The following is a 25721-nucleotide window of genomic DNA, read 5'->3' on the forward strand; positions in this document are numbered from 1 at the left end:
TAAGCTGTTGCATCTGGTCTTTCTTTTGATCAAAAAAGAGGTGCAATGCCTAATTGGCCTCTTAGGATTTTGGAGACAACATATTCCTCATTTGGGCATGCCACTCTGGCCCATTTACTGAGTGACCAGGAGAACTGCTAGTTTTGAGTGAGGCCCAGAACAAGAGGAGGCTCTGTAACATCTCCAGGCTGCTGTGCAAGCTGTTCTGCCACTTGGTCCATACAACCCACATATCCAATGGTGCTGGAAGTGTCAGGTGTGAATAGAGATGTTGTCTGGGGCCTTTGGCAGGCCTCTATATGAGAATCACAATGCAGACCCTTAGAATTTTGAAGTGAATCCTTACCATCTGCTTCAGATAACTACTCTCCTGTTGAGAAACAGTTTTTAGCCTGTTAATGGGTCTTAATAGAGACTGAAAGCATAACCATAGGCCACCAAGTTAGCCTGAGACCTGAGTTGCCTATCATGAGCTGACTGTTGTCTGACCTACCAAGCCATAAAGTTGGACGTGCACAACAACACTCCATCATAAAATAGAAATGGTGTATAAAATATAGGGCTCACACAGGTCTTGAGGGCATAAGTAAGTTACATGAAGAATTGGCCCAAATGCCTATGGTCCCCACTCCTGCCACATTACTTTCTCTTTCCCAGACCAGAGCTATGGCCTCCTGGGAAGTTCCTTACAGTCAGTTGAATGAGGAAGAGAAGTCTTGGGCCTGGTTTACAGATGGTTCTGCATGATATGAAGGGACCACTTGGAAGTGAATAGCTGCAGCACTACAACCTTTTTCTGGGATGTCTATTAAGGACAGTGGTGAGGGAAAATCCTCCCAGCGAGCAGAACTTCTAGCAGTGACATGATTGTTCATCTTGCTTGGAAAGAGAACTGGCCAGAAAAGCATTTGTATACTGACTCATGGGCTGTTGCTAATGGTTTGACTGGATGGTCAAGGACTTGGAAAGAGCATAATTACAAAATTGGTGACAAAGAGTGCTCAGAAGAGGTGTGCAGAAAGGCCTTTCTGAGGGGGCAAAGAATATGGAGATATTTGTGTCCTAAAGTGAATGCTCACCAAAGGTTGACTTCAGAGAAGGAAGATTTTAATAATTAAGTAGATAAGATGACCTGTCGTCTGAATACAAGTCATCCTCCTTCCTCAGCCACTCCTGCCATTGCCCAATGGGCTCATGAACAAAGTGGGCACGCTGGTAGGGATGGAGGTTATGCATGGGCTCAACAACATGGATTTCCATTCACCAAGGCCAAACTAGTTATAGCCACCCCTGAATGCTTAATGTGCTAGAAGCAGAGATTCATACTCAGTCCTCAATTTGGCACCTATTCCCTGAGGTGGCCAGCCTGTCATCTGGTGATAGGTTGATTACATTGGGCCACTTCCATCATAGAAGGAGCAGCAATTTGTTCTAACTGGAATAAATATGTACTTAGGATATGGGCTTGCCTTCCTTGCACACAATGCATCTGCAAAAACTACTATCCATGATCTACTGAATGCCTTATCCGCTGTCATGGTATTCCACACAGCATTGTTTCTGATCTAGGAACCCACTTCACAGCAAGTGAAAGGAGGAAATGGGCACATGTTCATGGTATTCTCTGGTTTTACCATGTTCCCCATCATCCAGAGCAGCTGGCTTGATAGAACGGTGGAATGGCCTTTTGGAGACCCAATTACAGAGCTAACTTGGTGGCAATAACTTGTCAGGTTGGGGCACTGTTCTCCAGTAGGCTGTGTATGCTCTGAATCAGCATCCATTCTATAGTGCTGTTTCTCCCATAGCCAGGATTCATGGGTCCAGAAATCAAGGGATGGAATTGGGAGTGGCACCACTCACTATCATCCCTGGCGATCCTCTGGAATAATTTTTGCTTCTTATCTCTGAAACCTTAAGCTCTGTTGGTCCACAGATATTAGTTCCAAAAGGAGGAGTGCTCCTTCCAGAAGACACAACAATAATTCCACTGAACTGGAAGTTAAGACTACCACCTGGCCACTTGGGGCTTCTCATACCACTGAATTAACAGGCAGGAAAAGGGATTACTGTTCTGTCTGGGGTGATTGATCCTGACTATCAAGGGGAAATAGGACTGCAACTTCACAATAGAGGTAAAGAAGAGTTTTCCTGGAATACAGAAAGGAGATCCCTTAGGGTTTCTCTTAGTACTTCCATGGCCTGTGATTAAAATCAATGGAAAACTGCAACAATCCAATCCAGGCAGGACTACCAATCACCCAGAAACTTCAGGAATGAAGGTCTGGGTCACCTCACCTGACAAAGAACCATGGCCAGCTGAAGTGTTTGCTGAGGGAACACAAATGGGTAGTAGAAGAAGGTAGTGATAAATATGAACTGTGACCATGTGACCAGTTGCAGAAATGAGGACTGTGATTGTATGAATATTTCTCCCTGTTTTGTCATGAGTATGTTTGAATTTTTGCATAAGCAAATATCTTGTTTTCCTCTTATCATGTGACGTAAATTGTATTGTTCATGTTATAGTATTTAAGTCATAAGATATGAAGTCTAAGAGTGAATGTTACCTAAGGACTTGCACACTATTCTGGAGAGATACAGTGTTTCCAGTTGTGAATGTGGATGTAATCCAGGAAAAAGATGATAGAGTTAGAACCAGCAGTAGGACTGGGTAAAGGAAGATATTTTTGAGGGACATTTAAAGGGAACATTAGAAAGGTTTAGTAAACAATGAACTACAAGGGATGGGAAATACAGAGGCAACAATGAATCTCTGGTCCTGATTTGGGTAAATGGGTGACTTGTGCCATTTGCTGATATGGTGAAACGGAAGAGGTTAGGATTTAGTTGGTGGAGGGAGAAAGAGTTGGGAGATGATGAGTTCAGTCTTAGAGTGGTTTAGCTTGAGATACCTGGAACATCCAAATAGAAATGATTCATGGGCTGTTGAATGTACTAAAACTAAGTAGGAAAGGTGTTATATTTTCTTCAATCTATTTTCTTCTGTTATGTTTAAGGATGAAATAATATAATGGGTACTAGAAAACACTTTTGTTCCTTTTGGAAATTATTTATGTTGAAATGTTCTGTTGAACAAATTATCTTCTTGCTGTGGACAGTGGTTTAGGACACAAAAGGTTTTGTTTTGTCTTTGTTTAATAGAGGCATAGAGCTCTAGGCTAAGGATCTTGAAGTGATTTGAGAGTTTTCTTGATTTGGTGTCTTTCAAGTTGGCGTAAGTCAATTTTTATTTGGTAAGACTGTGATAACCCTAAAATTTCAGTGCCTTTTATTTTTTTTTCACATGGGAAGGCACTGGGAATCGAACCTGGGTCTCTAGCATGGCAGGCGAGAACTCTGCCACTGAGTTACCATGGCCTGCCCAATTTTAGTGCTTTTAACAGCAATTTCTTTTTTGTTCTTATTTCATATTAACTGTAGTTTAGCTACAACTCTGAGGCTCTGCTCTTTGTGTCCTGTTCCTTCTAGGATCCAGGCTGAGAGAGTGGCCCTTCTCTTGTACATAGGGTAAAGGAAAACTAACAATTTCTGAACCACACAAATGACTTAAAAACTTCTGGTTGGGACTGGCGTATGTCACTTCCAATCACATTTCATTGGCTAATACAAAGCATGTATCTAAGCCAGATAATAGCATAGGAAGGCATTTCATTTTCACTGAAAGTCCGGTGGGAACAATGAATATTTGAGAGCAATACTGCAATCCACCTCCGTCTACTTCATCCCATTAATCAGTACATTTCTGAGGTTGTTCTTCAGTAGCAGCTCCCAATTACACCCTCTTTCTCCACTTCCTCAAGCCTAATATTTACATGACCCTTTCAAGATTACTCTTTACTCATAGCTCACTCTATAATACACACAATGAAGAAAACTGTCTTCTTCAGGTGTCATTTCATTTTCTTTTTCAGGAAGCATTTAAGGCTTTTACTTAAATGCCTTCAATTCCTGAGAGACATGTGGCCATTACGCCTCTGACCACTGCTCAGTCAGTTGTCTGACATACAGGACCCCCTCCTCCCTATGCCCCTGCACATGCATGTAAAACCCAATGTTTTCCAAATGTTACACATCTTACATCTTTTTATTAATTCATTCATCCATTTATTTGTTCAAGTGAGAAAGGTTTATTGATGACTTGCTAACCTACGTTCCAGGGAAATATGAATTCAGAAAAGGCCTCTGTCCTTATAGAGCTTGTAGCCAGTAGGGAAGAGTGTATTAGTTAGGGTTCTCTAGAGAAACAGAATCAACAGGGAACACTCACAAATATAAAATTTATAAAAGTGTCTCACGTGACCACGGGAGAGAGTCCAAAATCCACAGGGCAGGCTGTGAAACCGATGATTTTGATGGAGGGTCTGAATGAACTGCACAGGAGAGGCTCACCAGCTGAAGCAGGAAGGGAGCCTGTCTCCTCTGAATCCTCCTTAAAAGGCTTCCAGTGATCAGATTAAGCTTTACTCATTGCAGAAGACACTCCCCTTTGGCTGATTACAAATGTAATCAGCTGTGGATGTAGCTGACATGATCACGATTTCATTTAGAGAAAGAAATAGCAAGACAACAGAAAAAGAAATAAAATGATAACACAGAGAGAAAACAAAAATAAAAATAAAAAGTACAAAAATATATAAGAAAAAAAAGGTCAGCACAATACTGCCTAATTGTAATGCAATTATGTTGGAACGCTGAATGAAGCTGCATCTGAGCTGTAGTTTGTAAGTAGAACTTTTGATGAGGTTATTTCAGTTAAGGTGTGGTCCAACTAGATCAGGATGGGTCTTAATCCAGTAGGAGTCCTTTATAAGTGGAACGAAATTCAGACAGAAAACCACAGGAAACAAGAAGTTGAAGATTAACAGAATCTGAAAACTGTAAGAAAAGGGAGGGGCCAGGAGAGACTACCATATATGTTGTGATGTGACAGAGGAGCCCAGGACCAAGAATCACCTGCAGCCAGCCTGGAATGCCAGTCTTTGGGAAGAAAGCATTGCCCTGATGATGCCTTGATATGGGATTTTCCTGGCCTCAAAAGTGTGAACCAATAAATTACCATTGTTTAAGCCAATCCATTGCATGGTACTTGTTTTAAAATTAGTTTTAAAACCATGTTTTTAACCAAAAGTTTATTGGTGGAGGGAATTTTATTATTTCCTTTGACAGACTCTCACCCTCTTTTCTAGTCCTTACACCAGAAAACTGTCTTTCTACAACTTGACATGTCATTTCCTAATGAAGTCATACTTTGGTTACCTTTTGGTAAGGACTCTGCTCCACCCTCCCTGCTCCCAAGTTAATCAGACTAGGAATGTTTTAAAAGCAAACTAACCCCAAAGCAAATAGAAGAAGAGAAATAGCAAAGATTAAGGCAGAAATAAATGAATGGGAGAACAAAAGAACAGTAGAAAGAATCAATAAAACCAAAACTTGGTTCTTTGGGAAAATCAATAAAATTGATGGGCCACTAGTAAGACTAACAAAGAAAAAAAGAGGGAGGATGCAAATAAACAAAATCAGAAATGAGAAGGGGTGCGTTACCACAGGCCCTGAAGAAATAAAAGAAATCATAAAAGGATACTATGAACAACTATACACCAATAAACTAGACAACTTAAATGAAATGGACAAATTCCTGGAAACACACAAACAATCTACACTGACTCAGGAAGAAATAGAATCACAAGTAAACACAGGAAAAAATAATCACAAGTAGAACAATTCAATCAGTCATCAAAAATCTTCCTACAAAAAAAAAGCTCAGGGCCAGATGGCTTCACAGGGGAATTTTATCAAACATTCCATAAAGAACCAACACCAATCCTGCTCAAACTTTTCCAAAAAAAAAAAAAAAAAAAAAACTGAGGAAAAGGGAACTCTACCTAACGCGTTTTATGAAGCTAATATCATTTTAATACCAAAACCAGGTAAAGATGCTACAAGAAAGGAAAATTACATGCCAACCTCCCTAATGACATAGACACAAAAATTCTCAATAAAATATTAGCAAATTGAATTCAACAACACCTTAAAAGAATTATACAGCATGACCCAGTGGGGTTTATACCAGGAATGCAAGGATGGTTCATCTCAAGAAAATCAATTAATGTAATGCAGCACATTAACAAATCAAAAGGGAAAAAAATCACACAATCATCTCAAATGATGCTGAAAAAGCATTCAACAAAATTCAGCATCCTTTTCTGATAAAAACACTCCAAAAGATAAGGATCAAAGGTAACTACCTCAATATGATAAAGGGAATATATGAAAAGCCAATAGCCATCATTGTACTCAATGGAGAGAGACTGAAAGCCTTCCCCTTAAGATCAGGTACAAGACAAGGACACCCATGGTCACCACTATTATTCAACACTGTGTTAAAAGTTCTAGCTAGAATAGTCAGGCAGGACAAAGAAATAACAGGCATCAAAACTGGAAAGGAAGAAGTAAAACTCTCATTATTTGCAGATGATATGATACTATACTTGGAAGATCCTGAGCTAATAAAGCAAAGTTACTTGAGCTAATAAATTCAACCACGTGGCGGGGTATAAAATTAATGTGCAAAAATCAGTAACATTTCTATATACAAGCAACGACCTAGTGAGCAGTCAGTTAAGGAAAAAATTTCATTCAAAACAGCAACTAAAAGAATCAGATACTTAGGAATGAACTTAACTAGGGATGTAAAGGACTTGTACACAGAAAATTACATAACATGGCTAAAAGAATTCAAAGGAGATCTAAATAGGTGGAAAGACATTCCCTGTTCATGGATAGGAAAGCTATATATAGTTAAGATGTCAATTCTTCCCAAATTGATCTACAAATTCAACACAGTACCAATCAAAATTCCAACAACCTGCTTTTAAAATTTGGAAAAGCTAACTACCAAATACATCTAGAAGGGAAAGAGAACCCGAACAGCTAAAAGCATTTTAAAAAAGAACGAAGTGGGAGGATTAAATTCCCTGACTTTAAAACTTATTATAAAGTAACAGTGGTCAAAACAGCATGGTACTGGCACAAAGACAGAAGCATTGACCAATGGAATCAAATCGAGAGTGCAGAAATAGAACACCAAATCTATGATCAACTGATTTTTGACAAGGCCCTCAAAGCCTCTGAACTGGGCCAAAATAGTCTTGTCAATAATCGGGCATGGAAGATCTGAATATCAATAGCCAAGAGAATGAAAGAGGACCTATCTTATACCGTACATAAAATTTAACTCAAAGTGTATCAAACACCTAAATATAAGAACTAGCACCATAAAGGTTCTAGTAGAAAATGTAGGTAAACATCTTCAAGACTTAGTAATAGGAGGTAGCTTCCTAAACTTTACACCTAAAGCACAAGCAACAAAAGAAAAAAATAGGTAAATGGGAACTCTTCAAAATCAAATGCTTCTGCACCTCAAAAGACTTTGTCAAAAAGGTGAATAGGCAGCTAATTCAATGGGAGAATATATTTCGAAATCACATATTGGACAAAAGTTTGATATCCTGTATACATAAAGAAATCATACAACTAAACAGCAAAAGAACAAACAATGCAATTATAAAATGGGCTAAAGATATGAATAGGCATTTTTCTGAAGAGCAAATACAGATGGTTCAAAAGCACATGAAGAGATGCTCATTTTCATTGGCCATAAGGGAAATGCAGATCAAGACTACAGTGAGATACTACCTCACACCTATAAGAATGGTGGCTATTAAACAATCGGGAAACTATAAATGTTGGCGTGGATGTGGAGAAACTGGGACACTTATGCACTGCTGGTGGGTATGTATAATGGTGCAGCCATAATGGAAGACTGTTTGGTGGTTCCTTAGGAAACTAAATATTGAGTTGCCTTATGACCCAGCAATAGCACTACTTGGTATATACCTAGAAGAGCTGAAAACAATGACACAAACAGACAATTGCACACCGATGTTCATAGCAGCATTATTCACAATTGCCAAAAGATGAGAACAACCAAATGCCCATCAACAGATGAGTAGATCAACAAAATGTGGTATATACATACGATGGAATATTATGCTAGTAAGACAAAATGACGTCCTGAAGCACATGACAAGATGGATGAGCCTTGAGGACATAATGCTGAGTGAAATTAGCCAGACACAAAAGGATAGATACTGTATGATTCCACTTTTATGAGAGCATAAAGGTATAATCAGAGGCTTATAATACAGAATATAGGGGGCTTAGAGATACATAGAAGCTAGGGATGGGTGAATCATTAGCTAATGAGGTTGAACTCCAATGTAAGGGAATAGACAGGAGTGAAGGTGATTCTCTAGTGGGTCTAGAAGTAATATTACCATATTGAAAATGAACAAGATTGAAAGGGGTTGTATAGACCTACTTGTCCCACTGATTCACACTAGAAATATGAATGAGTTCTCGTAAGAATTACTACAAAGATAAGATTCTCGTATAAAGAGTGTTTAAGTCCAGGGTACAGGGGGAAAACTGCTATTGCATGCTATGAGCTATGTTCAAAAGGAAACCATCAGCACTACCACAGCAATAGCAGAGGTAAACAACGGGGTGAGGGACAAGATTTAAGAGGAGGTTTAGATTTCCTATTTGGCGAGAGTGTGTTTCTTGGGAACGATGATATTATATCTAAAATTGAGAATGTTGAGGGACTGTGGACTTTGGGGCCTCTCCATGATGCCCGATGAATGCAGGTGTCTGAAGGATGCACAGACGGAAAAGTAGATTGGTGAACGATGGTGTATGCTTATGAATGAAGGTTGTGTTGCTACAAAAGGAACAACGTCATGAGGCATACAAAAATGTGAATGAACATGTGGGACATTTGGTGAGACAAAATAAGCCAGAAACAAAAGAACAAGAATGGTATGGTCACCTTTAGAAAATGCTTATAAGAAAACAGGGGCCCAGACTGTAAGCTTTTAGAGTAGACACATTAAGTCCAGAGTGGTGATTATTATTTCTGAATTTCGAGAGGCTGTTTTATATATACAATCTGATATTTAGAGATAAGAAGGAAGCAGAACAGGTTGGGGTTAAAGTAATTCAGAACATAGGGGTAAGGAACACAGTGTCTATATTTTAGAACCACACATACTCTTTGAGACCAATGGTAAAAAGGTTTATTTGATCTGGAACTGAAGTTTTCTGTAGTGTTCTGTTCTGTAGTTTAATCTAATTCAATGTATCTGTACAGCGCATTTGAACAACTGAAACACAGGAAGCACAGAATAAGAAAGAGGTCTTTTAATCCTATAGAGGTTATTGTAGTGCCTGGAAACATCCTAAAGTATATTAAGCAAATAATCAGAAAATATTGGCAAAGTCCCCTGAGGGAGAGAAGTAAAATATGGAACTATCAAACATTACCATCAAGGAATCCCCTGATACTGTGTCAAACTTTAGGGGCACCCAAATCCATAGGCCGTGCCCTCAATCAGGAGGTTTACTTTTGTGAAACTTGTGTAGGTAGCAGAGAAACTTAGACTACCTATAGGCATGCCTAAGAGTTACTTCTGGAGGACCTCTGTTGTTGCTCAGATGTGGCCTCAGTCTCTCTAAGCCCAGCTCTGCAGGTGAAATCATTGCCCCTCCCCCTACGTAGGACATGACATCCAGGGGTGAAAGTCTCCCTGGTGACGTGGGAGATGACTCCCAGGGATGAATTCAGACCTGGTACCGTGAGATCAACTATTCCACCCTGAACAAAGAGGGAAAGGAAGTGTAATTAATAAAGTATCAGTGGCAGAGAGTTCAAATAGAGTCGAGAGGCTACCCTGGAGGTTGCACTTAGACGAGCTTCAGTTAGACCTTGCTACCTATCATAACCTGCCACACCCCCAACCAGGACCATTCCAGCCAATCCTAAAGAACACCTAGGGCAATATATAAAATTCCACAAGGGTTCCAGGCACTAACTTTCCAGAAACCTACAACCTTCAGATGGGTCCCTGATCCAGATCAGTCCTGAAACCTAGCCCAGCCTCTCCAGAACATCAGATAGTTCCATCTCCCTACCCCACATTAGTGACAGACCCTTCCAATATGAAAAATTTAGAATTGCCATAGCCAAAACAAAAGAGAGATATGGCAAACTAAAGACAGGTATGGAACAATCACAGGTGATGGCGGAATTATACATAGAAGATAGGATTTAACAAATGAACATGAATGTTGAATCATTAATTTGACATTTCTTTCAGTCTCCAGTATTTTAGAACAGCTAGAAGTAAAAACCTAAAATTGTGAAATTGTAACCCATGTCAAAGTTTGAAATATGTTCTACAACTAGTTGTGGTGCTGTGCTTTGAAATTTATAACTTTTTTGTATATATGTTATTTTTCACACACAAAAAAAGGAAAAAAATGTGATAAAAAATATTTAAGCCCTGTAACCTCCTATATTCTGGAACATCTACGAGGAAAAATATGAGAGGATGGTATGGTAGCCCATGACAAAGTCTGGGATCTGTCCTGTAACTACTTATTGAAAAGTACTTTGAAAACTATTGCTTTCTTATTTCTTTGCTTTGTATATATGTTATACTATACGTTAAAAAATTGATTGTTTCAGGAACAAGAACCCAGATAGCTTAGTCAGTAGAGCATCAGTCTTTAAGCGCATGGGTGGTTCAGTGGTAGAATGCTCACCTTCCATGTGGGAGACCTGGGTTCGATTCCAGGACCATGCACCGCCCTCCCAAAAATAAAAATTGATTGTGGCATGAAAAATATTGGATTATCCATTTTTATGGTTACAGAGTTGAAAAGAAAATGGGGGAAAAGACCCTCACTCTGACCTTGCATCATCTCCTTTAAAAAATCTGTAGAAATCACCCTGTCTCCCTGAAGTGGCATCACCCTGAACTTAGGACTGGCTAGGAGCAGACTCTCTCCCTCTACAGAGACGGACCCACCAGCATCAGGGTCCCTGAACCGCGTGGAGAACAGTCATCACCAGTGTCTGGCGCAGAATCCCTCCTGGTCCTTCAGCAGTCCGAGCCGCTCCCCACTGCCAGGAACATGCAAATCCAAATATGCCCTTTCGCAAGCTTTAGTTCCTGATTTTTTTTTTTTTTTTTTTAACATGGGGAGGCACCGGGAATCGAACCCAGGTCCTCTGGCATCGCAGGCAAGCATTCCTACCTGCTGAGCCACCGTGGCCCGCCCTAGTTCCTGAATTTTAAAACCCTGTACAGAAATTGTCCATTTTAGAAGAGTGAAAGTTACTGAGAAAATGACCAAAGGTGACATCCAGGTTGCAGCCTGTGTCTTCATTGCCTGGTGTTGCAGAATCGAGAACGGGCTCCTGCCTAGACGCCCTACTGCAGCCGCCGCAAACCAAGCCGCCCAGAAATGAGCGCTCAATGCCTTCAATACTTTGTGAAAAATCCATCAAAGCTTTTGCTGAATGATATTTAGAAGGGCCTTACAGTTCTTTCACAAACTGAAATGCCCTTCTCCAACACTTGAAAAAAATTGCACAGGCTTTTCATCTTTCCTTCTCAGAGTGTAAACATTGTTTCGAGTGAAAAGAGCTGGAGGAGCGCTTACTCTCCCTTGAAATTTTATTTTTAAATAAGAGAGGGAGAAAATCCTTTTTTTCTGACTAATACTAATAATACAGGTCAAAGTGTCAGGCGATATACAATTAAATGGGAAACAAAAAAAAAGTTCCCCTTCTTTTTCCCACAGCACAATGGCACTGGAATATAAATTACTGATGAAGATGAAATAATACTTCAAAGCCCGAAGGGCAGGGCAGTGCGGTGTTTACAAAGTATTTTCTATGGCATGATGAGACATTAAAGATGATGGTAACCCATGGGCTTGAGGGTGGTGTTGAATAGTCTGAAACTAGCATGAGGTAGGATTTTAGGTCCCTGTAGCCTGTGACCCCGTGATATGCTTTGTTTCACAAGGGCAGCTGCAGTTATCAACAGATGTTTCAGCAATAAATAATTGGTATCATCTCGGAAAAGACTCATCTACCTGGGGAGAGGGCATAATACCGAAAACACTGCCCAGCTATTACAGCCACATTAGTCTCCCATCTCTCCAGGTTTCTCGGGGCGCGTACTGCAGGTGTTTTTTCTGGGAGAGAGCGGACGAACTCTCTCAAGTCAGCAAGCTTTGTGTGGAGTGTGAAAGAGGTTGGCCCCTGCCATAAATTTCTGTCTGTGGCCACACAGCAAAGGAAAAGGGATGGGAGGGGTGGGAGGCACCAAATGGGGGAAGCAGTGGAGAACAGAAAGCAAAGACCAAACATAAAATTTTTCCTAATCAAGCTTAACCTAAAAGCATGAAACTATGAATGGCCCTTTATTTCACCAACTGACGCATGGTAGAAAATAGTGTTTATGATTTGTCTTTTTTTTTTTTTAAAGTATTTTCTGTTTAACTTTGTTATCTGTGGAGTTAACTTAAAGACACAGTGTTTACACTCTAAGTTTCATGCTAGTTTTAAAAATGGAGGGGAAACTTTTGTGGGAAAGAGTCAATGTAAAAAAATCATGGAAAGTTAAGATTTATGAACAAACTGTAAGAGATGATAAGAGAACGAACACAGCAGCATGCAATTATCTGTCTTGTAAGAATGGGATCTTGTAATTAATCAATTATTAAAATGTAAATATCCAGCTTCAGTAAAGTCTACTATTGAAACTAGCAGTATAGTGGGACAAAAACCAAGTCACAGAGTTTACTTATGACCTCCTTTTTACAAGCTAAAATATTAAAAATAGTACAGATTTGGAAGAGATTGGCTTCTAGGGTGCTATACTTCTCTGTATTTACAAAATAGAGTGGTTTAACAATTGTGCACTCTGGGTCTGACACAATAGGAAAGCATCCTAAAAGTCTTTAGGAGGTGTGGCTACTTAATTTATAACTCACTGGGTAAGCTAAAGAAAATGATGCTCAGAGTTCAAAAGGCTTCCAGATTAAATAGGGACTAAAGAAGGCCTAATGGGCTGATTCTTAATACTGCCACTGAGTGACCTTATGAGCTGGGTACAAACTCCTTAAATTCTCTATGCCTCTATTTCCCTTATCTTGAAATCTTTATGATATACAGAAGGATAGTGAAAGGAATTATAGACTCTTAAAAACAGCCTAACAGCTATGAGAAGCTTGTGTCCAAATTTACGTTAACACTCAAATGCAATGAGAGTTGCATTTTTAAAGAATACTGTTTCCGGCTGATGTCACCACCAGCTTTGAATGAATGCGGAGCGGAGGATCTAGTGATTGCGGAATGGAAACAGAGGAGTAAAAATCTGTCTTTGGCGATGTTACGTCTTGGTCTCTAAGTCTATGTTCAAAATTCAGAGGAACTTTCTAAGGCCCAAAGGTCAAACGAGGAGTCATTCCTTCTGTGAGGCTATTTTGCTCTCACCTTCTTTGGAATTTCTGTAAAGTTCTTTCTTATATGCCCCTGTCTGAATCACACAAGGACTCTCCAAGCAAGTGAACCAGCCGCTGGCTCTTTGGAAATGGCTCCAGTCTAAACAGTCCAAACAACAGTTCCCTGAATTGATGGAAAAGAACGTCTTTTCTGATTGAATTCCTGCCACCTCCACACAGAATTCTCCTCCTCTACCACCTTCATAAGCCCTTTAATTGTTTGCTTGCCCCTTCTCCTCTTAAATCCCTGTCAGGTGCCTATTTCCCCCACTCACCATCATACTCTTCTCTTTTAAGCAGTGGTTCTCAAACGTCAGCGTGGGTCAAAATCATCTGGAGGACTTAACTAGTGCAGATTCCTGCTCTCCCTCTTCCAGAATTTCTGATTCCGAAAGTCTAGGGTGAGGCCCAAGATTCTGCATGCCTGACAGATCTCCAGGTGATGCCTGACAGATCTCCAGGTGATGCCTGACAGATCTCCAGGTGATGCCTGACAAATCTCCAGGTGATGCCTGACAGATCTCCAGGTGATGCCTGACAGATCTCCAGGTGATGCCTGACAAATCTCCAGGTGATGCCTGACAGATCTCCAGGTGATGCCTGACAGATCTCCAGGTGATGCCTGACAGATCTCCAGGTGATGCCTGACAGATCTCCAGGTGATGCCTGACAGATCTCCAGGTGATGCCTGACAGATCTCCAGGTGATGCCTGATACTGTTGCCTGGGGACCTCATTTTGAGAACTACTGCCTTACAGCCGCACTGTCCAGTAATAATAGCCCCTAGCCACATGTGGCTATTTCAATACAAATTCATTAAAATAAAATAAAATGAAAATTCAGTCCCTCAGCCAACCTAGCTGCATTTCAAGTGCTCAGTTGTCCTATGTAACCAGGACCTAATGTACTGAACAGTGCAGATACAAAATATTTCCAGCATTGCAGAAAGTTCTAGTGGACAGCCTGTGGCCTGCTTTAGAGGACGACGTCTCGGGGCTCCTACCAGTGCTTTCATTCTCCGTACCTGGGGCCTCTGGGGGGAGAACTGCAGTCGGAGGAGTGGACTAGGAGTCACAGGGGCTTCTGGGGGGAGAACTGCAGTCGGAGGAGTGGACTAGGAGTCACAGCTCCCTCGCTACTGGTCTCTTAATCTTCCTGCACCTAAATTTTTTCATTTGTAAAATAAGGATGTTAATGGTAATAATCACTGCAGAGTTATCTTGAGAATTAAATGAGGCGATGCCTGTGAAAGCACTTTGTAAAGCCTAGAGTGATAAATCATAGATGTTAATTCCATTCCGCTTCTCCACTCACATGAGGCATGCTTATTTAAAAGCCCTGGCTCAGTGCTCACTTCGGCAGCACATATACTAAAATTGGAACGATACAGAGAAGATTAGCATGGCCCCTGCGCAAGGATGACGCACAAATTTGTGAAGCGTTCCATACTTAAAAAAAAAAAAGCCCTGGCTCACCATTGCATGCTTTCCACTTTTCTTTGCCTATAATGCTCATCCTGTTGAATCTGTTTTGCTTGTTTGCGGGATGGAAGAGGTAGGGATTACTGTTTCTATTAAGTCTTTAAAGAAGCTGCTGTATTTACCTAGATTGCAGTGTCTCTCCTAGATTCCTTTTTCTCTTATAGACAAAGACATTATCTGCACATTTATTGAGGATGACGCAAACACAATCACAAATAAATAGATAAAATAAAATTTTTAGGACACTGTCATTGCTTCTAATGCCTAGTCTCTAGACGAGTCTATTTTTACATGAGAAAAATTACATATAAACCAGTAGACTTTCTTCCTTCGCAATCATCTTAGAGAAGATGGGTTTAAAAAACAATGTTACCCAAAAGGAAAATGGCACTTCCTGTAGCATCCCTAGACCCAAAGCCTGAATTATGAGCCCAAATCTGAGTTCATGTGCTTTTCTTGGGTTTCTATGCTATCTGGAGTGGTGGTATAAGTTAGATTCATTTCCAATAAAAAAATTTAGGAATATGCACATCAGCAATTGCCTTGATGCTTCCTGAACGTCCTTAATCACGAGAAGATAAGGGAGTGTGCATGACCCCAGTGGGGCCCAGGGCCGGGATGTGCCAGGGTTCAACAGCTTAAACAGAAAGTCACGTTGATGGAATTCATTTTTTTTTTAACTCTACCCAACTTTTAGAAAGTGGCATTTCAGAATAAAAAGCTCTGCGAGGCATGGTGAAATCAAAACTAATCCTTCTAGACCATCGAGGGCATGCCAATATGCCAGAGCGATGGGGTTTCAGGTTAGGTCCTCTGAGCACCTTCTTCACATTAACTGGCTTTGGCTTCCCAGCAGAAGGTCTTATGGGCAAGCCAGGCTTTCGGATAGCTGTTCCCCCCCCCCCTCCTCCCCGCCAACACACACACTAGTCAGTCTGATAGAGCCGACCAAAAGGGAAGGGGGCTGTCTTGAGCTTCAAAGAAATTTAATCTATTAGACCACTTAAAGTCTAAATGCCTCACTTGGGGGTGTCAGGGGAGCAGGTGGCGTGGCTCTTCCTACCAGCAACGGCTGCAACCTGGCGCCAATCACATCCTGCAGGTTTGTTTTGTCCTCTGGGCCCACGGCTTGTTTGTACTGCCACTTTTCAGGCACGAAGGGCCACTTCATTTCCTTTGCCTCCTGGATCAGGGTCCTTAGCTCGCTGGGGAGTGAAGCTGAAAAGGTCAGAGTTCACGTAAGGAAATTGCAGTCAAGCGAAAAGGCTGTCGAGCAGCCAGTGTTATGATGAAGCACCTCAGCTGCAAAAAAACAAAAAATAAAAAGTCTCTACCTCTAGCTGGCTGGTCTAAGCTGTTGGTTCTGACTCAAAGAATAATAGCGAGAAGTCACCTGTCAAGGGTGGCCCTGGCCTACTTTGCCCTACAGGTAAATTGGGGTAGTCAGGCATTAACAAAGGTTTTTAGCAGGAAGCAAAGCACTTCAGTGACTATCTCTGCATGAAGAATCAGAGAAAGGAATGAAGGAAATATTATTTTCCCTGTAAAACGAGAAAGGGACTGGGTTGGAAGGGCATTTTGGACTGGCAGCAGCTGGACAACGCAGAGTCAATTTGTCTAGTAGGCCTTTTTTTGTGTTGTTCCTCCAAGACCTCACCTCATTTCCTACTTTCCCCATGGGCTACACTTGAACAGGGAAAATGAATATGAAAAACACAACTGAGATACGAAATGGTGCTAATTAATTATGGAAACAGCCCTATTTCCCATTGGCAGATATGTTAAATCTCTTTCTGGCACCAGACATACTTATACAGGTCCACGATTCCTTAGCCAAATTTTGGAAACCCAAAAAACTCAGGAAATGGAATGTTTTTCTTAAGTTTAGCACTGAACTTGAATTGACTAGACACTATAGTTTTATTTATTCAAATAGTGTGATTATTTGAAAAATTTGCTGCAAAAATTTTAATGTTTTTGATCATAGGTGCATCCCTAGATGTGAAGTGAAGGTGATAGAGGTACATGTACTAATAGGTACTTTATCTTTTCCTAACACTTGAAAAATTCTGAAATACACAAAAACCCCAGGGTTTTGGATATGAGTTTGTGAACCTGTACATATAACTGCCAGCTATAGATATCCAAATATTTGTCTCGCCAGCATCTCAAACTTAACATATCTAAAACTGAGAGCGCCACTGTTTCTCTAAATCTGTTTTATTTTTACCCCCTGTATCCTTTGTTTTGATGAATGACACCACCATCCACTGAACATCCACAAGCCACTGGGGTTCTCCTGAAACCCAGGAGTCAGTTTAGACTTTTTGTTCTTTCTCACTCTCCAAATCTAAGCGGTTATCAAATACCGTGTATCCTAAAATCCAGTTCCTGCTCTTCATTATCAGTAATTCTTGCCCAAATAACTGCCAATCTTGTCCCCTCCACTTCTTCCACATTATTGATCTCTCTTTTTTTCTAAAATATGAGATGGGTCAGGCTTTGCCCCACATAAAGTTCTTTAACAGCTTTGCACATACTGTTCTCACTGTGTGGACTGCTCTTCCCCCAGCCCCTTTACAATCAAGCTCAGGCCTGCTGACTTCAGCATTCAAGGCAAACATTGCCACCAGTAAGCCTGCCATAAACTCCAGAGAACTGAGACCTGTGCTATAACGCACGAGGCTTTTTTGTGGACTTGCCACCGACTGGGCAAATGTAAGGAAGTCTCTGGCAACAAGGTGGGAAAGGACTGCTTGGCACTGAGGGAATATCAGTGAATGATCTGGATTGATTACTAAGAATGACTCACAAGATCACACCGAAATGATCGCTCTCCCCACACCCCTCATCCAGCAGCCCAGAACTTCTGGCACCTTCTATGCAGCAGCTCTCCCCCAAAAGAAACAGAGTCATGGGATGAGGAGACTGTGTGGTCACATCCTCCTGGAAAACCTGGTCCTTTTACCACCACCAACATAACTCAATTTCTGCAATGTTTCTAATGCATGCAGTGTTTCAAATGGAGAAAATTGCTTAGAGGATGCTTCCTAATAACCTATGAGTAGGATGACTAGTCAGTCCTCCTGGTTTGCTCCAGTTGTCCTGGCATACTTAATAACAGCATTCCTTTCACTCTCAGAAGTTTCCAATTTGCTCGATAAATTATATGGACATTCTATCCATAAGGGAACATGGGTAGTCAAATGACAACAAAAATGTGATTTGGGGATCACAGAATTTTGCCACACTTTGGGAACAAATGGTTTAAATGTTTTCCTAATAAGTAGACAATCTATTCTTTATAATATTCTTGCCACCTCCTCACCACTCTTTCCCTAAGGATCACGTCAGGACATGGAGAGTCCGGTGGATAAGATTAAAGATGAAATTAAAGATGCCTCTAATAAAATCATCTTTAAAAGCACCCCTGTCTGGATTTCTGTTCGTTTTCCATCTCTGGGGAAGATGTTAGGTTTAGTCGTGGGCCGACAAGGGAAATTTCCGAGGGAAAAGGATGGGATCCAGAGGAGGAGAGAAGGGAATAACGACGCAGCATTTGTGTTCCAGAGGTCCTGGGCTGGTCAGCCCCCCAGATGTGACCCTGAACTGATGCCTTTTCCCACAGCACATGCGAGCTGAGACATCGGTGGCTGCTCAGAAACCACCTGTCGAGCGGGTGGCTCTGCCCCCAGTGAGCGCAGCTCCCGTGCGCTCGGGTGGGACACGCCCGCCCCGCAGTTGTGGCCGGTTGCACCACGGGGCTGTGGGGTGCTATGGGGAGCACTGCACAGGAGCTGTCCTCCCGTGTCTGGTTAACCGGCCTCGGCCAACCCGGGTAGTCATCCCGGGACCGAGCAGGAGCCTCCTCGCCTGCTCTGTTCCCTTGCTTCCCACTGCAGCCTACCTGAAGGGCTGTGTCTAATTTAGTGATTTTACAGCGTGATTTGCCTTATCTGGAACTAAACTGATTATTTCTCCTCTTCTGTGGCATTTGGTTAGAAAAAGAAGAAGAAAATGCTACCTGATTAGGGTGCTCAGAGTCTTTCCTAAAGAGAACACAAAGTTTAAAGGAATTTGGGCTGAGACAAAAGACCCTAAGGACTAAAAGGACCAGAGAAAAACTCTCTTCAGAAGAAGCAACAGAGCACAACGACACTGGCGGGGGGAGAACTAGGACTAGCATTTGAGCAGTCTCTGGGGCTGCCAGGTACCTGCCATTGCCTGCCTCCAGGGCTGGTAGGAACCAGAGGGTCTTGGGCTGACCAACACATTTATAAATAACAAGCAAAACATATAAGATAAGGTTGTGAAAAGACTGGATATAGGGCCCATTATCTTCAAAGGGACACAAATAATGGATTACAAATAATTAAGACTCCTATAGGCACCCAAAAGTGCCCCTGTAAAAATGTATGTGTCTGTATACACATGCGAGAGAGACTCTCCCCAAACCCTTCTATGTGGTTGCATAAAGAACCACAGCCCTAAAGGGAATGGGGAGTGTGTACTTTATTTGGGAGATTTTGTTTCTGGAAGGGAAAACAAAGCAGAAAAAATACAAAGATAAATATTAAAAGGAAGTAAAAATAATATACTTAAAGAAATGGAGAAATATTATCAGAATGCTAAAAAGAAATCTAAGAAAAGAGGGTTACCTCTCTCTAACTCTCTAAAGAAGAAATAAAGAAATAAAAATTGCTTGAACTTTCTAGACTTGGTGATTGAAACTTTTTAAATGACTTATCTAAAATTACGAATGGCATGAATTATGAAACGACCTAAAAACCAAATTCTTAAAACCTGATATTGGGGCAATCATGGTATTGTTATCAGTGTTTTTTTTTTTTTTTTTTTTTTTTACATATAGCATGGAATATAGCATGAGAAATGTGTCATGATTTTTGAAAAAGAGAGATTAGACTGACGAGATGACATATTTATGGAAACTGCAGAAGTCTATGGAAACTGATGAGGCACAAAATCTTAGTTTGAAAGAAGTATGTACCACCATTCAAAAGTTGCTTCATTTTTTTAATAATTGAAATTTACGTGCACCAGCCAACTTGGACCCTTTGTTCTTCTTGAACTAAACTGTTTCTTGTAGCCTCATGTTTACTGAAGCCTAAAATTAGAACTGACAGCAATTCACTGCAACAAAGTGAGCTTCCTCCCCGCCCATCCACTGGCAGCCCATGTCCCATTCATGCCCTAGAAATCCACTCATTTTTCGGTGGTCATCTGCCAAGAGAAGAAAAATAGGGCAGGGAAGAGGAGAGTGAACCTGCTGGCTCACCCCTGGTGTCTCCCTTCAGAACCTCACCTCTGCACTGCTGGCCCTTGCTCTTGTCCTCCTCTGACACATCTGGCGCCTCAGACAAGAACCGGTCCAGCACTTGCTTGCACTCTTGAAGTAGCACAGCTACAGCTTTTTGATTATTCATGATGATCTCCCTCCCTGCACGATGAATCGGGTGTCCCTGGGTCTACAGTGATCAATTACCTAGGAGAAGACATTGGTTCTCCATAAAGGGGCCCCTTCAAGGCGGAGGTACCTGGTGAACAAAAGAGCGGGAGAGATGATTAACTGAAGCATCATCAATTATCTGTAAGACTCAAACAGGGAGGGATAATAGGGCGAACACATGAAAATACATGATGGCCTCTGAGGATTTTATTAGGGGACTGTGTGAAATTACTGCAGGGCCTGGTCTTGGTAGGCAGCCCCTCAAAGGCATCAGGGAGCAGAAGGGAGAGGGTCCTGGTGCAGAGCTCTGGGTACCCACAGTGAAGGTGGCGAAATCACTAAGAGCCAAATGAAATGAATACACCCTATGATTTATGTATTTTCTGCATACTTCACATCGGTGCCTCGGGATCCCAGTAGCACCACACTTTCTGCCTCTCTGGAAGCCTACAGGAAGCATCTGGCTATCAGTTCTAATATTCAGACACAAACCCATGGTAATATGAAGTTTAGCATTCTCATAACTCACTGCTGATTTCCCCTGGGCAGGATTCTTCATGGTATTTAACATCATATAATGTAGATCAAGATAGGCAATGATAGATGCCAAATTTAAAGCTCTTCACTGCCAGGCACATTGCCAAATAAAAAGATAAATATTCCAGAAAACCCGCTTTTCTAGATCTATCATATGGACGGATCTATCCTATGGATCAATAGATCTACTTATATTGCCATTCAGCATATATAATTGAGGGATGTCCTGTGTAAATATGAGTATGATGAACTATTACAGTCAAGGTAACTTCAAAAACAAAATAACTTTATTGACAGCACAAAAATGTCTGGCAAATAGAAAACAATTTACTTGATTAACAAATAATTTGTCTTCCTTTTATTAAATACTGTACATCGTAAACAAAATAAAATTATTCTATCTCTGACTTAGCCACGATAATGGTGTTCCTGTCTGGAACACTTTTAGACACCAATATAGGGTACGCTGAATTTATTATCAAAGCAAGAGAATCTGAAAGGGAAGAAAGTAACAGATAGCTGGATGGTTTTCAGCCCTGTGTCTCTGAGTTTATCTGTGTAATGAAGTAATAATTGAAAATGCTAAAGTAGTGATTTATTATGTTGACGTTAGGGGCAAAACGTGCTCTTCTACCCAATGGTCTCACTTTTAAGAGGTTAATTTGAATTTGAAATAGCAAGAAAGCATTCTTTCCTCTCTTTTTATCATTCTGTGACTTAAGAGGAATAGAATATAAAGGATGCGTTAACCATGTAATCTAAATTGTGAATTTCTCATGCTAACCTGGCTGATACATACCTTATGTTTTAGACTGTAAAGTATCCACACACATACATTGCACAGATAGAACTACCAAAGCAAATCTTTAAGATGCCGCGTACCTGTTTCATTAAAATAATCATGTATTTGTTGATAATGAACAAGCAAACATAGTTCATGAATATAAACCTCTTGCTATGTGAAAGAATTCACATATGTGAGTATTAAACAATTAGTCACTGGAAATATTTTAGCATAAATTTAATCCCTCTTCTGTTTGGGATAGGTCAGAAAGTATTCCTGGGTGCGTTGGGTTGTTGGATAAATGGTTTCCAGTGTTCCTTTTAGCTGAAGTATGTGTACATCGTAATGTTTTGTGGCACAAGCTGGCCATTAGCCCGCCTCTCTGTGAAAACAACCAAGCAATCAATGCTGTCAGAACTTTACTCATACTGCTGTCATTAAGAATAGAGTAGTGCATGCCTTGTCCCTTTTGAATATTCATCCAGAAGAAAGCCAATGAGTGGACTAGAATGGACAAAAGGCCGTAAAGCAACATTATCTCATCCTCACCATTCCCTGAAAAGGGGAGACACTGGCTGCCACAGAAGGCTGGCATGGAGACTGAGAAATGCATTTGTGATTGGGAAAGTTAAGAACAAACTTTGCTTGGAGTGAGCTGTGGCTGAGTGGGACATGCTTTTCTTCAAATCCTAAATTAAAGCATGAAGGAGTTTCCTCTTATTTAGGATTCTTTTTTTGGGATTAGAGAAAGATTGGTAGAGCAAGGAATTAGGAAGAACTGGTGCACAAAGAAATAAAGCTGTGCACAATATAATTTCAGTAGTACATCACGCCTTCGTCAAAGAGCTTGTGATAGGAAGCAGTCTTCCTTTATACTGGCAAATTAAAGAGATTTTAATTGCTCTGTTCCTGTAAGCAGTTTAAGCAGAGACGGAATGTAGCAATGAAGGGAATCTAGAAATAAGAAACTAGTTCAGATAATAGGGCTCAACATTATTTGTTGCTATATGTGGATTGATTTCACTCTTTCATTAGTTATTTGTGAGACTGTTGAGATTCACTTTTTTAATCTGTTATTGGAGGGAGTTAGTTGAAACATTTGTTAAGAATCCTTCCACCTCATAAATTACATACGCAACAGCACAGCAGTCTAGTTAAATCAGGGTATCTATTGCTGAGGAATATCTGATATTATTTACTGAAAAATCCCTAGCTCTTCTGAGAAACTTTCAGGATACTATCATTATGTGTATTTTTTCAGTGCTTTAGAAATAGCTTGAATTTCAGAAGTTAATTACAAAATAACTATATTTATTTGCTTTGTGTCCTGATTGAAACCTCGATTCCTGATGCACAGGATCATAAACCTTCTCCATTTGTCTCAACCATCATGAAAGAGGGACAAGATATGTGGTTCTTTGAGAGCATAAAAGCAAGACTTGACATAGTCATTTGGGTAAAACTAGGTCAGGTCAAGAGAGGCTTCTCTAAGGATGTGATACCTAAAATAGGCTCTGAAAGAGGAATAAGAATTATTGAAATTAAAATTGTGGGGACTGACCCTAAAATAGAAGGAAATATACAGGGAATGAAAGAAGGCCAGGTTGGATAAACTAGAAATGAAATAAGAAAGCTGATGCGAGGCGAGGCTGGAAAGATAAGGAAGGGCTTCTTTGTAGGACTTTGTGTGCCAGGTAAGGAATTTTGTCTTTACCCTAAAAGTGTTAGGAAACTACTTGTGGCAGTTGAAACAGGATCAGACTTATTTGGAAAAGATCACTGTGGTTCTAGCTGCAGTGTGTATCAGAGGGGTAGGGGTTGGGGAGAGAGTGACTGTGCATTTATTAGTGAGGTAGGCTTGCATTAATCCAGGTGAAAGATGTTGTGATTCTGAACTAGGCTGGTAGTTCTAGAGATGATGAAAATCGGTTAGATTTGAAAATCATGTAGGGAGTAAATGCAGTATTGATGTTGGATGGATATGAATGGTGTTAAGGATGAGTCTAAGGTTTCAAAACTGGATGGGTGATGGTGCCATACTTTAGGACAGAAAATACAGAAGAAATCTGATAGGAAGAGACATAGCGGCATCTTCAATTTTGTATTTCTAACAATAAAGATAGTAAGGAAGATAAATCATACTTTCTGCAATAAGCAATCAGATTTTAACAAAAAAAAAAGTTTCTAAAAATGAAGAGGTTTTAAAGGTAGTTAATTTTTAGTATTTGTGATCCTCTAAAATGGGCTGATGATATTCTTTATACTTTTTTGAAAATGATAGCATTTTCTATTTTCCCTTTAGAATTCAGGGGAGACAATAGGAAGAAAATATTGTAACATGAGAAATACACTGGAATCAACCATCTGTCCAGACTTGTATGGCTCATTGTTAGGTAAGTATAGCAGAGGCTGGAGCCCAGGATATTTTTCTTCAGGCAACAGTCCCCCTGGAAATTGTGGTCAATTTCATGTATAAAATATTCATTTTCAATTCTAAAACATATCAATTTTTTTTTACTCCCTGAACATAAGCATTCTGTGAGCTGTACATTGAATAACGGAAGTTTCCCATTTTTAAAAAGACAAATCAAGTTGATTAACTTCTGGCAAACTTGACTGAAAGAGAGAGAACAAATAAATGGAAATGGGAATAAAAATGCTGAAGTATTGCTTTCAAGATGCTAAAGAGATTTTTTTTAGAAGCTAATAAGAGAACATTAAAATTCATATGTCAATGAATTTAAAAATTTAGATAAAATGGGAGATTCATTTAAACTATATGTTATACTTAAAAGAAGTCAAGAAATAGAAAGCAGACTTGGTCCTATATTCTGGAAGAAAGTTAATCAATAGTTGAATATCTTCCTATCAGAAAAATATCAGGCATAGATATTTTTACTAGCTAAACTTTACCAAACCTTCAAGGTGCCAATAAATCCAATCTTAGGAAAAATATTCCTTACATCAGCAACAATGGTTATAAAATATGATAATGAAAATATACAATGCTAATTACAGAGGACTGGACCCAATCAGTATGGTGGAATGAGAAGCTGCAGGGTTCCACTTCCCCACAGAAGCTTTGTACAACCAGCAAAAATTGGCCGCAACATCTTTCTCAAAGCTCCAGAAAATAGTTCAAGGACTGTAGTAACAGAGCAAGCACTGAATCAAGAGAAAGATCGCTTAAAAGCAGAAGGCTCTCAGGCAACCTGGCTGGTCCTGTCCCACCCTTTACTGGGTTGGCACGGGGCTGGCCTGAACTCCAGTGTGGATTCCTGGTCGCAGTTCCAGAGAGAGCGGAGTAGCATTCATGCACATGCTGGTAGTGCAAATATCTGGCCCAGATTGTCTGGTGGCAGAACTAAGGGACTTGCTGTCCCAGAACTTGCCCTGTATGTAGAAGGTTGCTCACAAAACTCTCCTATAGAATGTGGATGCCTGGAGCAGGGGATTTCTGACAGTACAGGATCCAGAATCATTTCTGGTTCTGGATCATTTCATAGGAAACTGTTTCCTAGGGAAGGGAGAACATTCAGAACCGTGAAAATGAGGGAATCCCTAGGGCCAAATGGGGACACCCAAACTGAGATACATGCATGGAAAAGACCAGGGAAGTCCCTACGCTCTGGCCTGGAGCTATTCTCTAAAATCACTATATGGATAAGCTGTACTAGAAAACACCAGCATAGGTCAATCTGAAAAGACTAGGAAAGATATTTTCTTTATTTATTTCTTTAGTCAGCTCTTGGCATTCAAGGAATGCTCTGTCATAACACTAACTGGATAAAGCTTAAGAAACAGATGCTTTAGAGTCTAACTTCCAGTAGTAACACATTAAAATATCAAAATGACCAGGTTTCAACAAACGATTACAAAACATACAAAGAAATAGGAAGCAATGACTAGGACACAGGAGAAGATGAAAGCATTAGAAACCACCAGTGAGGAGGACCAGACCTCGGCCATATCAGACGAAGACTTTAAGTAAACAGTACTAAATAACTAA

At 40.5% G+C, this 25721-nt stretch overlaps 1 protein-coding gene and 1 non-coding gene across 7 annotated transcripts in view; one reads left to right on the forward strand and one right to left on the reverse strand.

Annotated features, from left to right (window-relative positions):
- ALPK1 (alpha kinase 1) overlaps positions 1-25721 on the reverse strand; it is a 147686-nt gene that overhangs the window by 63535 nt on the left and 58430 nt on the right. For 3 of the 6 annotated variants that reach the window (XM_077142529.1, XM_077142528.1, XM_077142533.1), the window contains 2 exons: positions 20248-20479; positions 15988-16142 (listed from right to left, as the gene is read on the reverse strand). The exons of 1 other annotated variant lie outside the window; for it this stretch is intronic. In XM_077142529.1, coding sequence (XP_076998644.1) covers positions 15988-16142; positions 20248-20368 — 276 coding nt within the window. In that variant the 5' untranslated portion in view covers positions 20369-20479. The remainder of the gene's footprint in view (positions 1-15987; positions 16143-20247; positions 20480-25721) is intronic. 2 more of the 6 variants (XM_077142530.1, XM_077142531.1) reach the window with 2 other exon arrangements.
- On the forward strand, positions 14790-14896 carry LOC143668645 (U6 spliceosomal RNA). The gene has a single exon (XR_013168510.1). It is a non-coding gene; the product is annotated as a U6 spliceosomal RNA (small nuclear RNA).

This window comes from Tamandua tetradactyla, chromosome 24 (assembly GCF_023851605.1).
Source record: "Tamandua tetradactyla isolate mTamTet1 chromosome 24, mTamTet1.pri, whole genome shotgun sequence".
In the NCBI taxonomy this organism is placed as follows: Eukaryota; Metazoa; Chordata; class Mammalia; order Pilosa; family Myrmecophagidae; genus Tamandua; species Tamandua tetradactyla.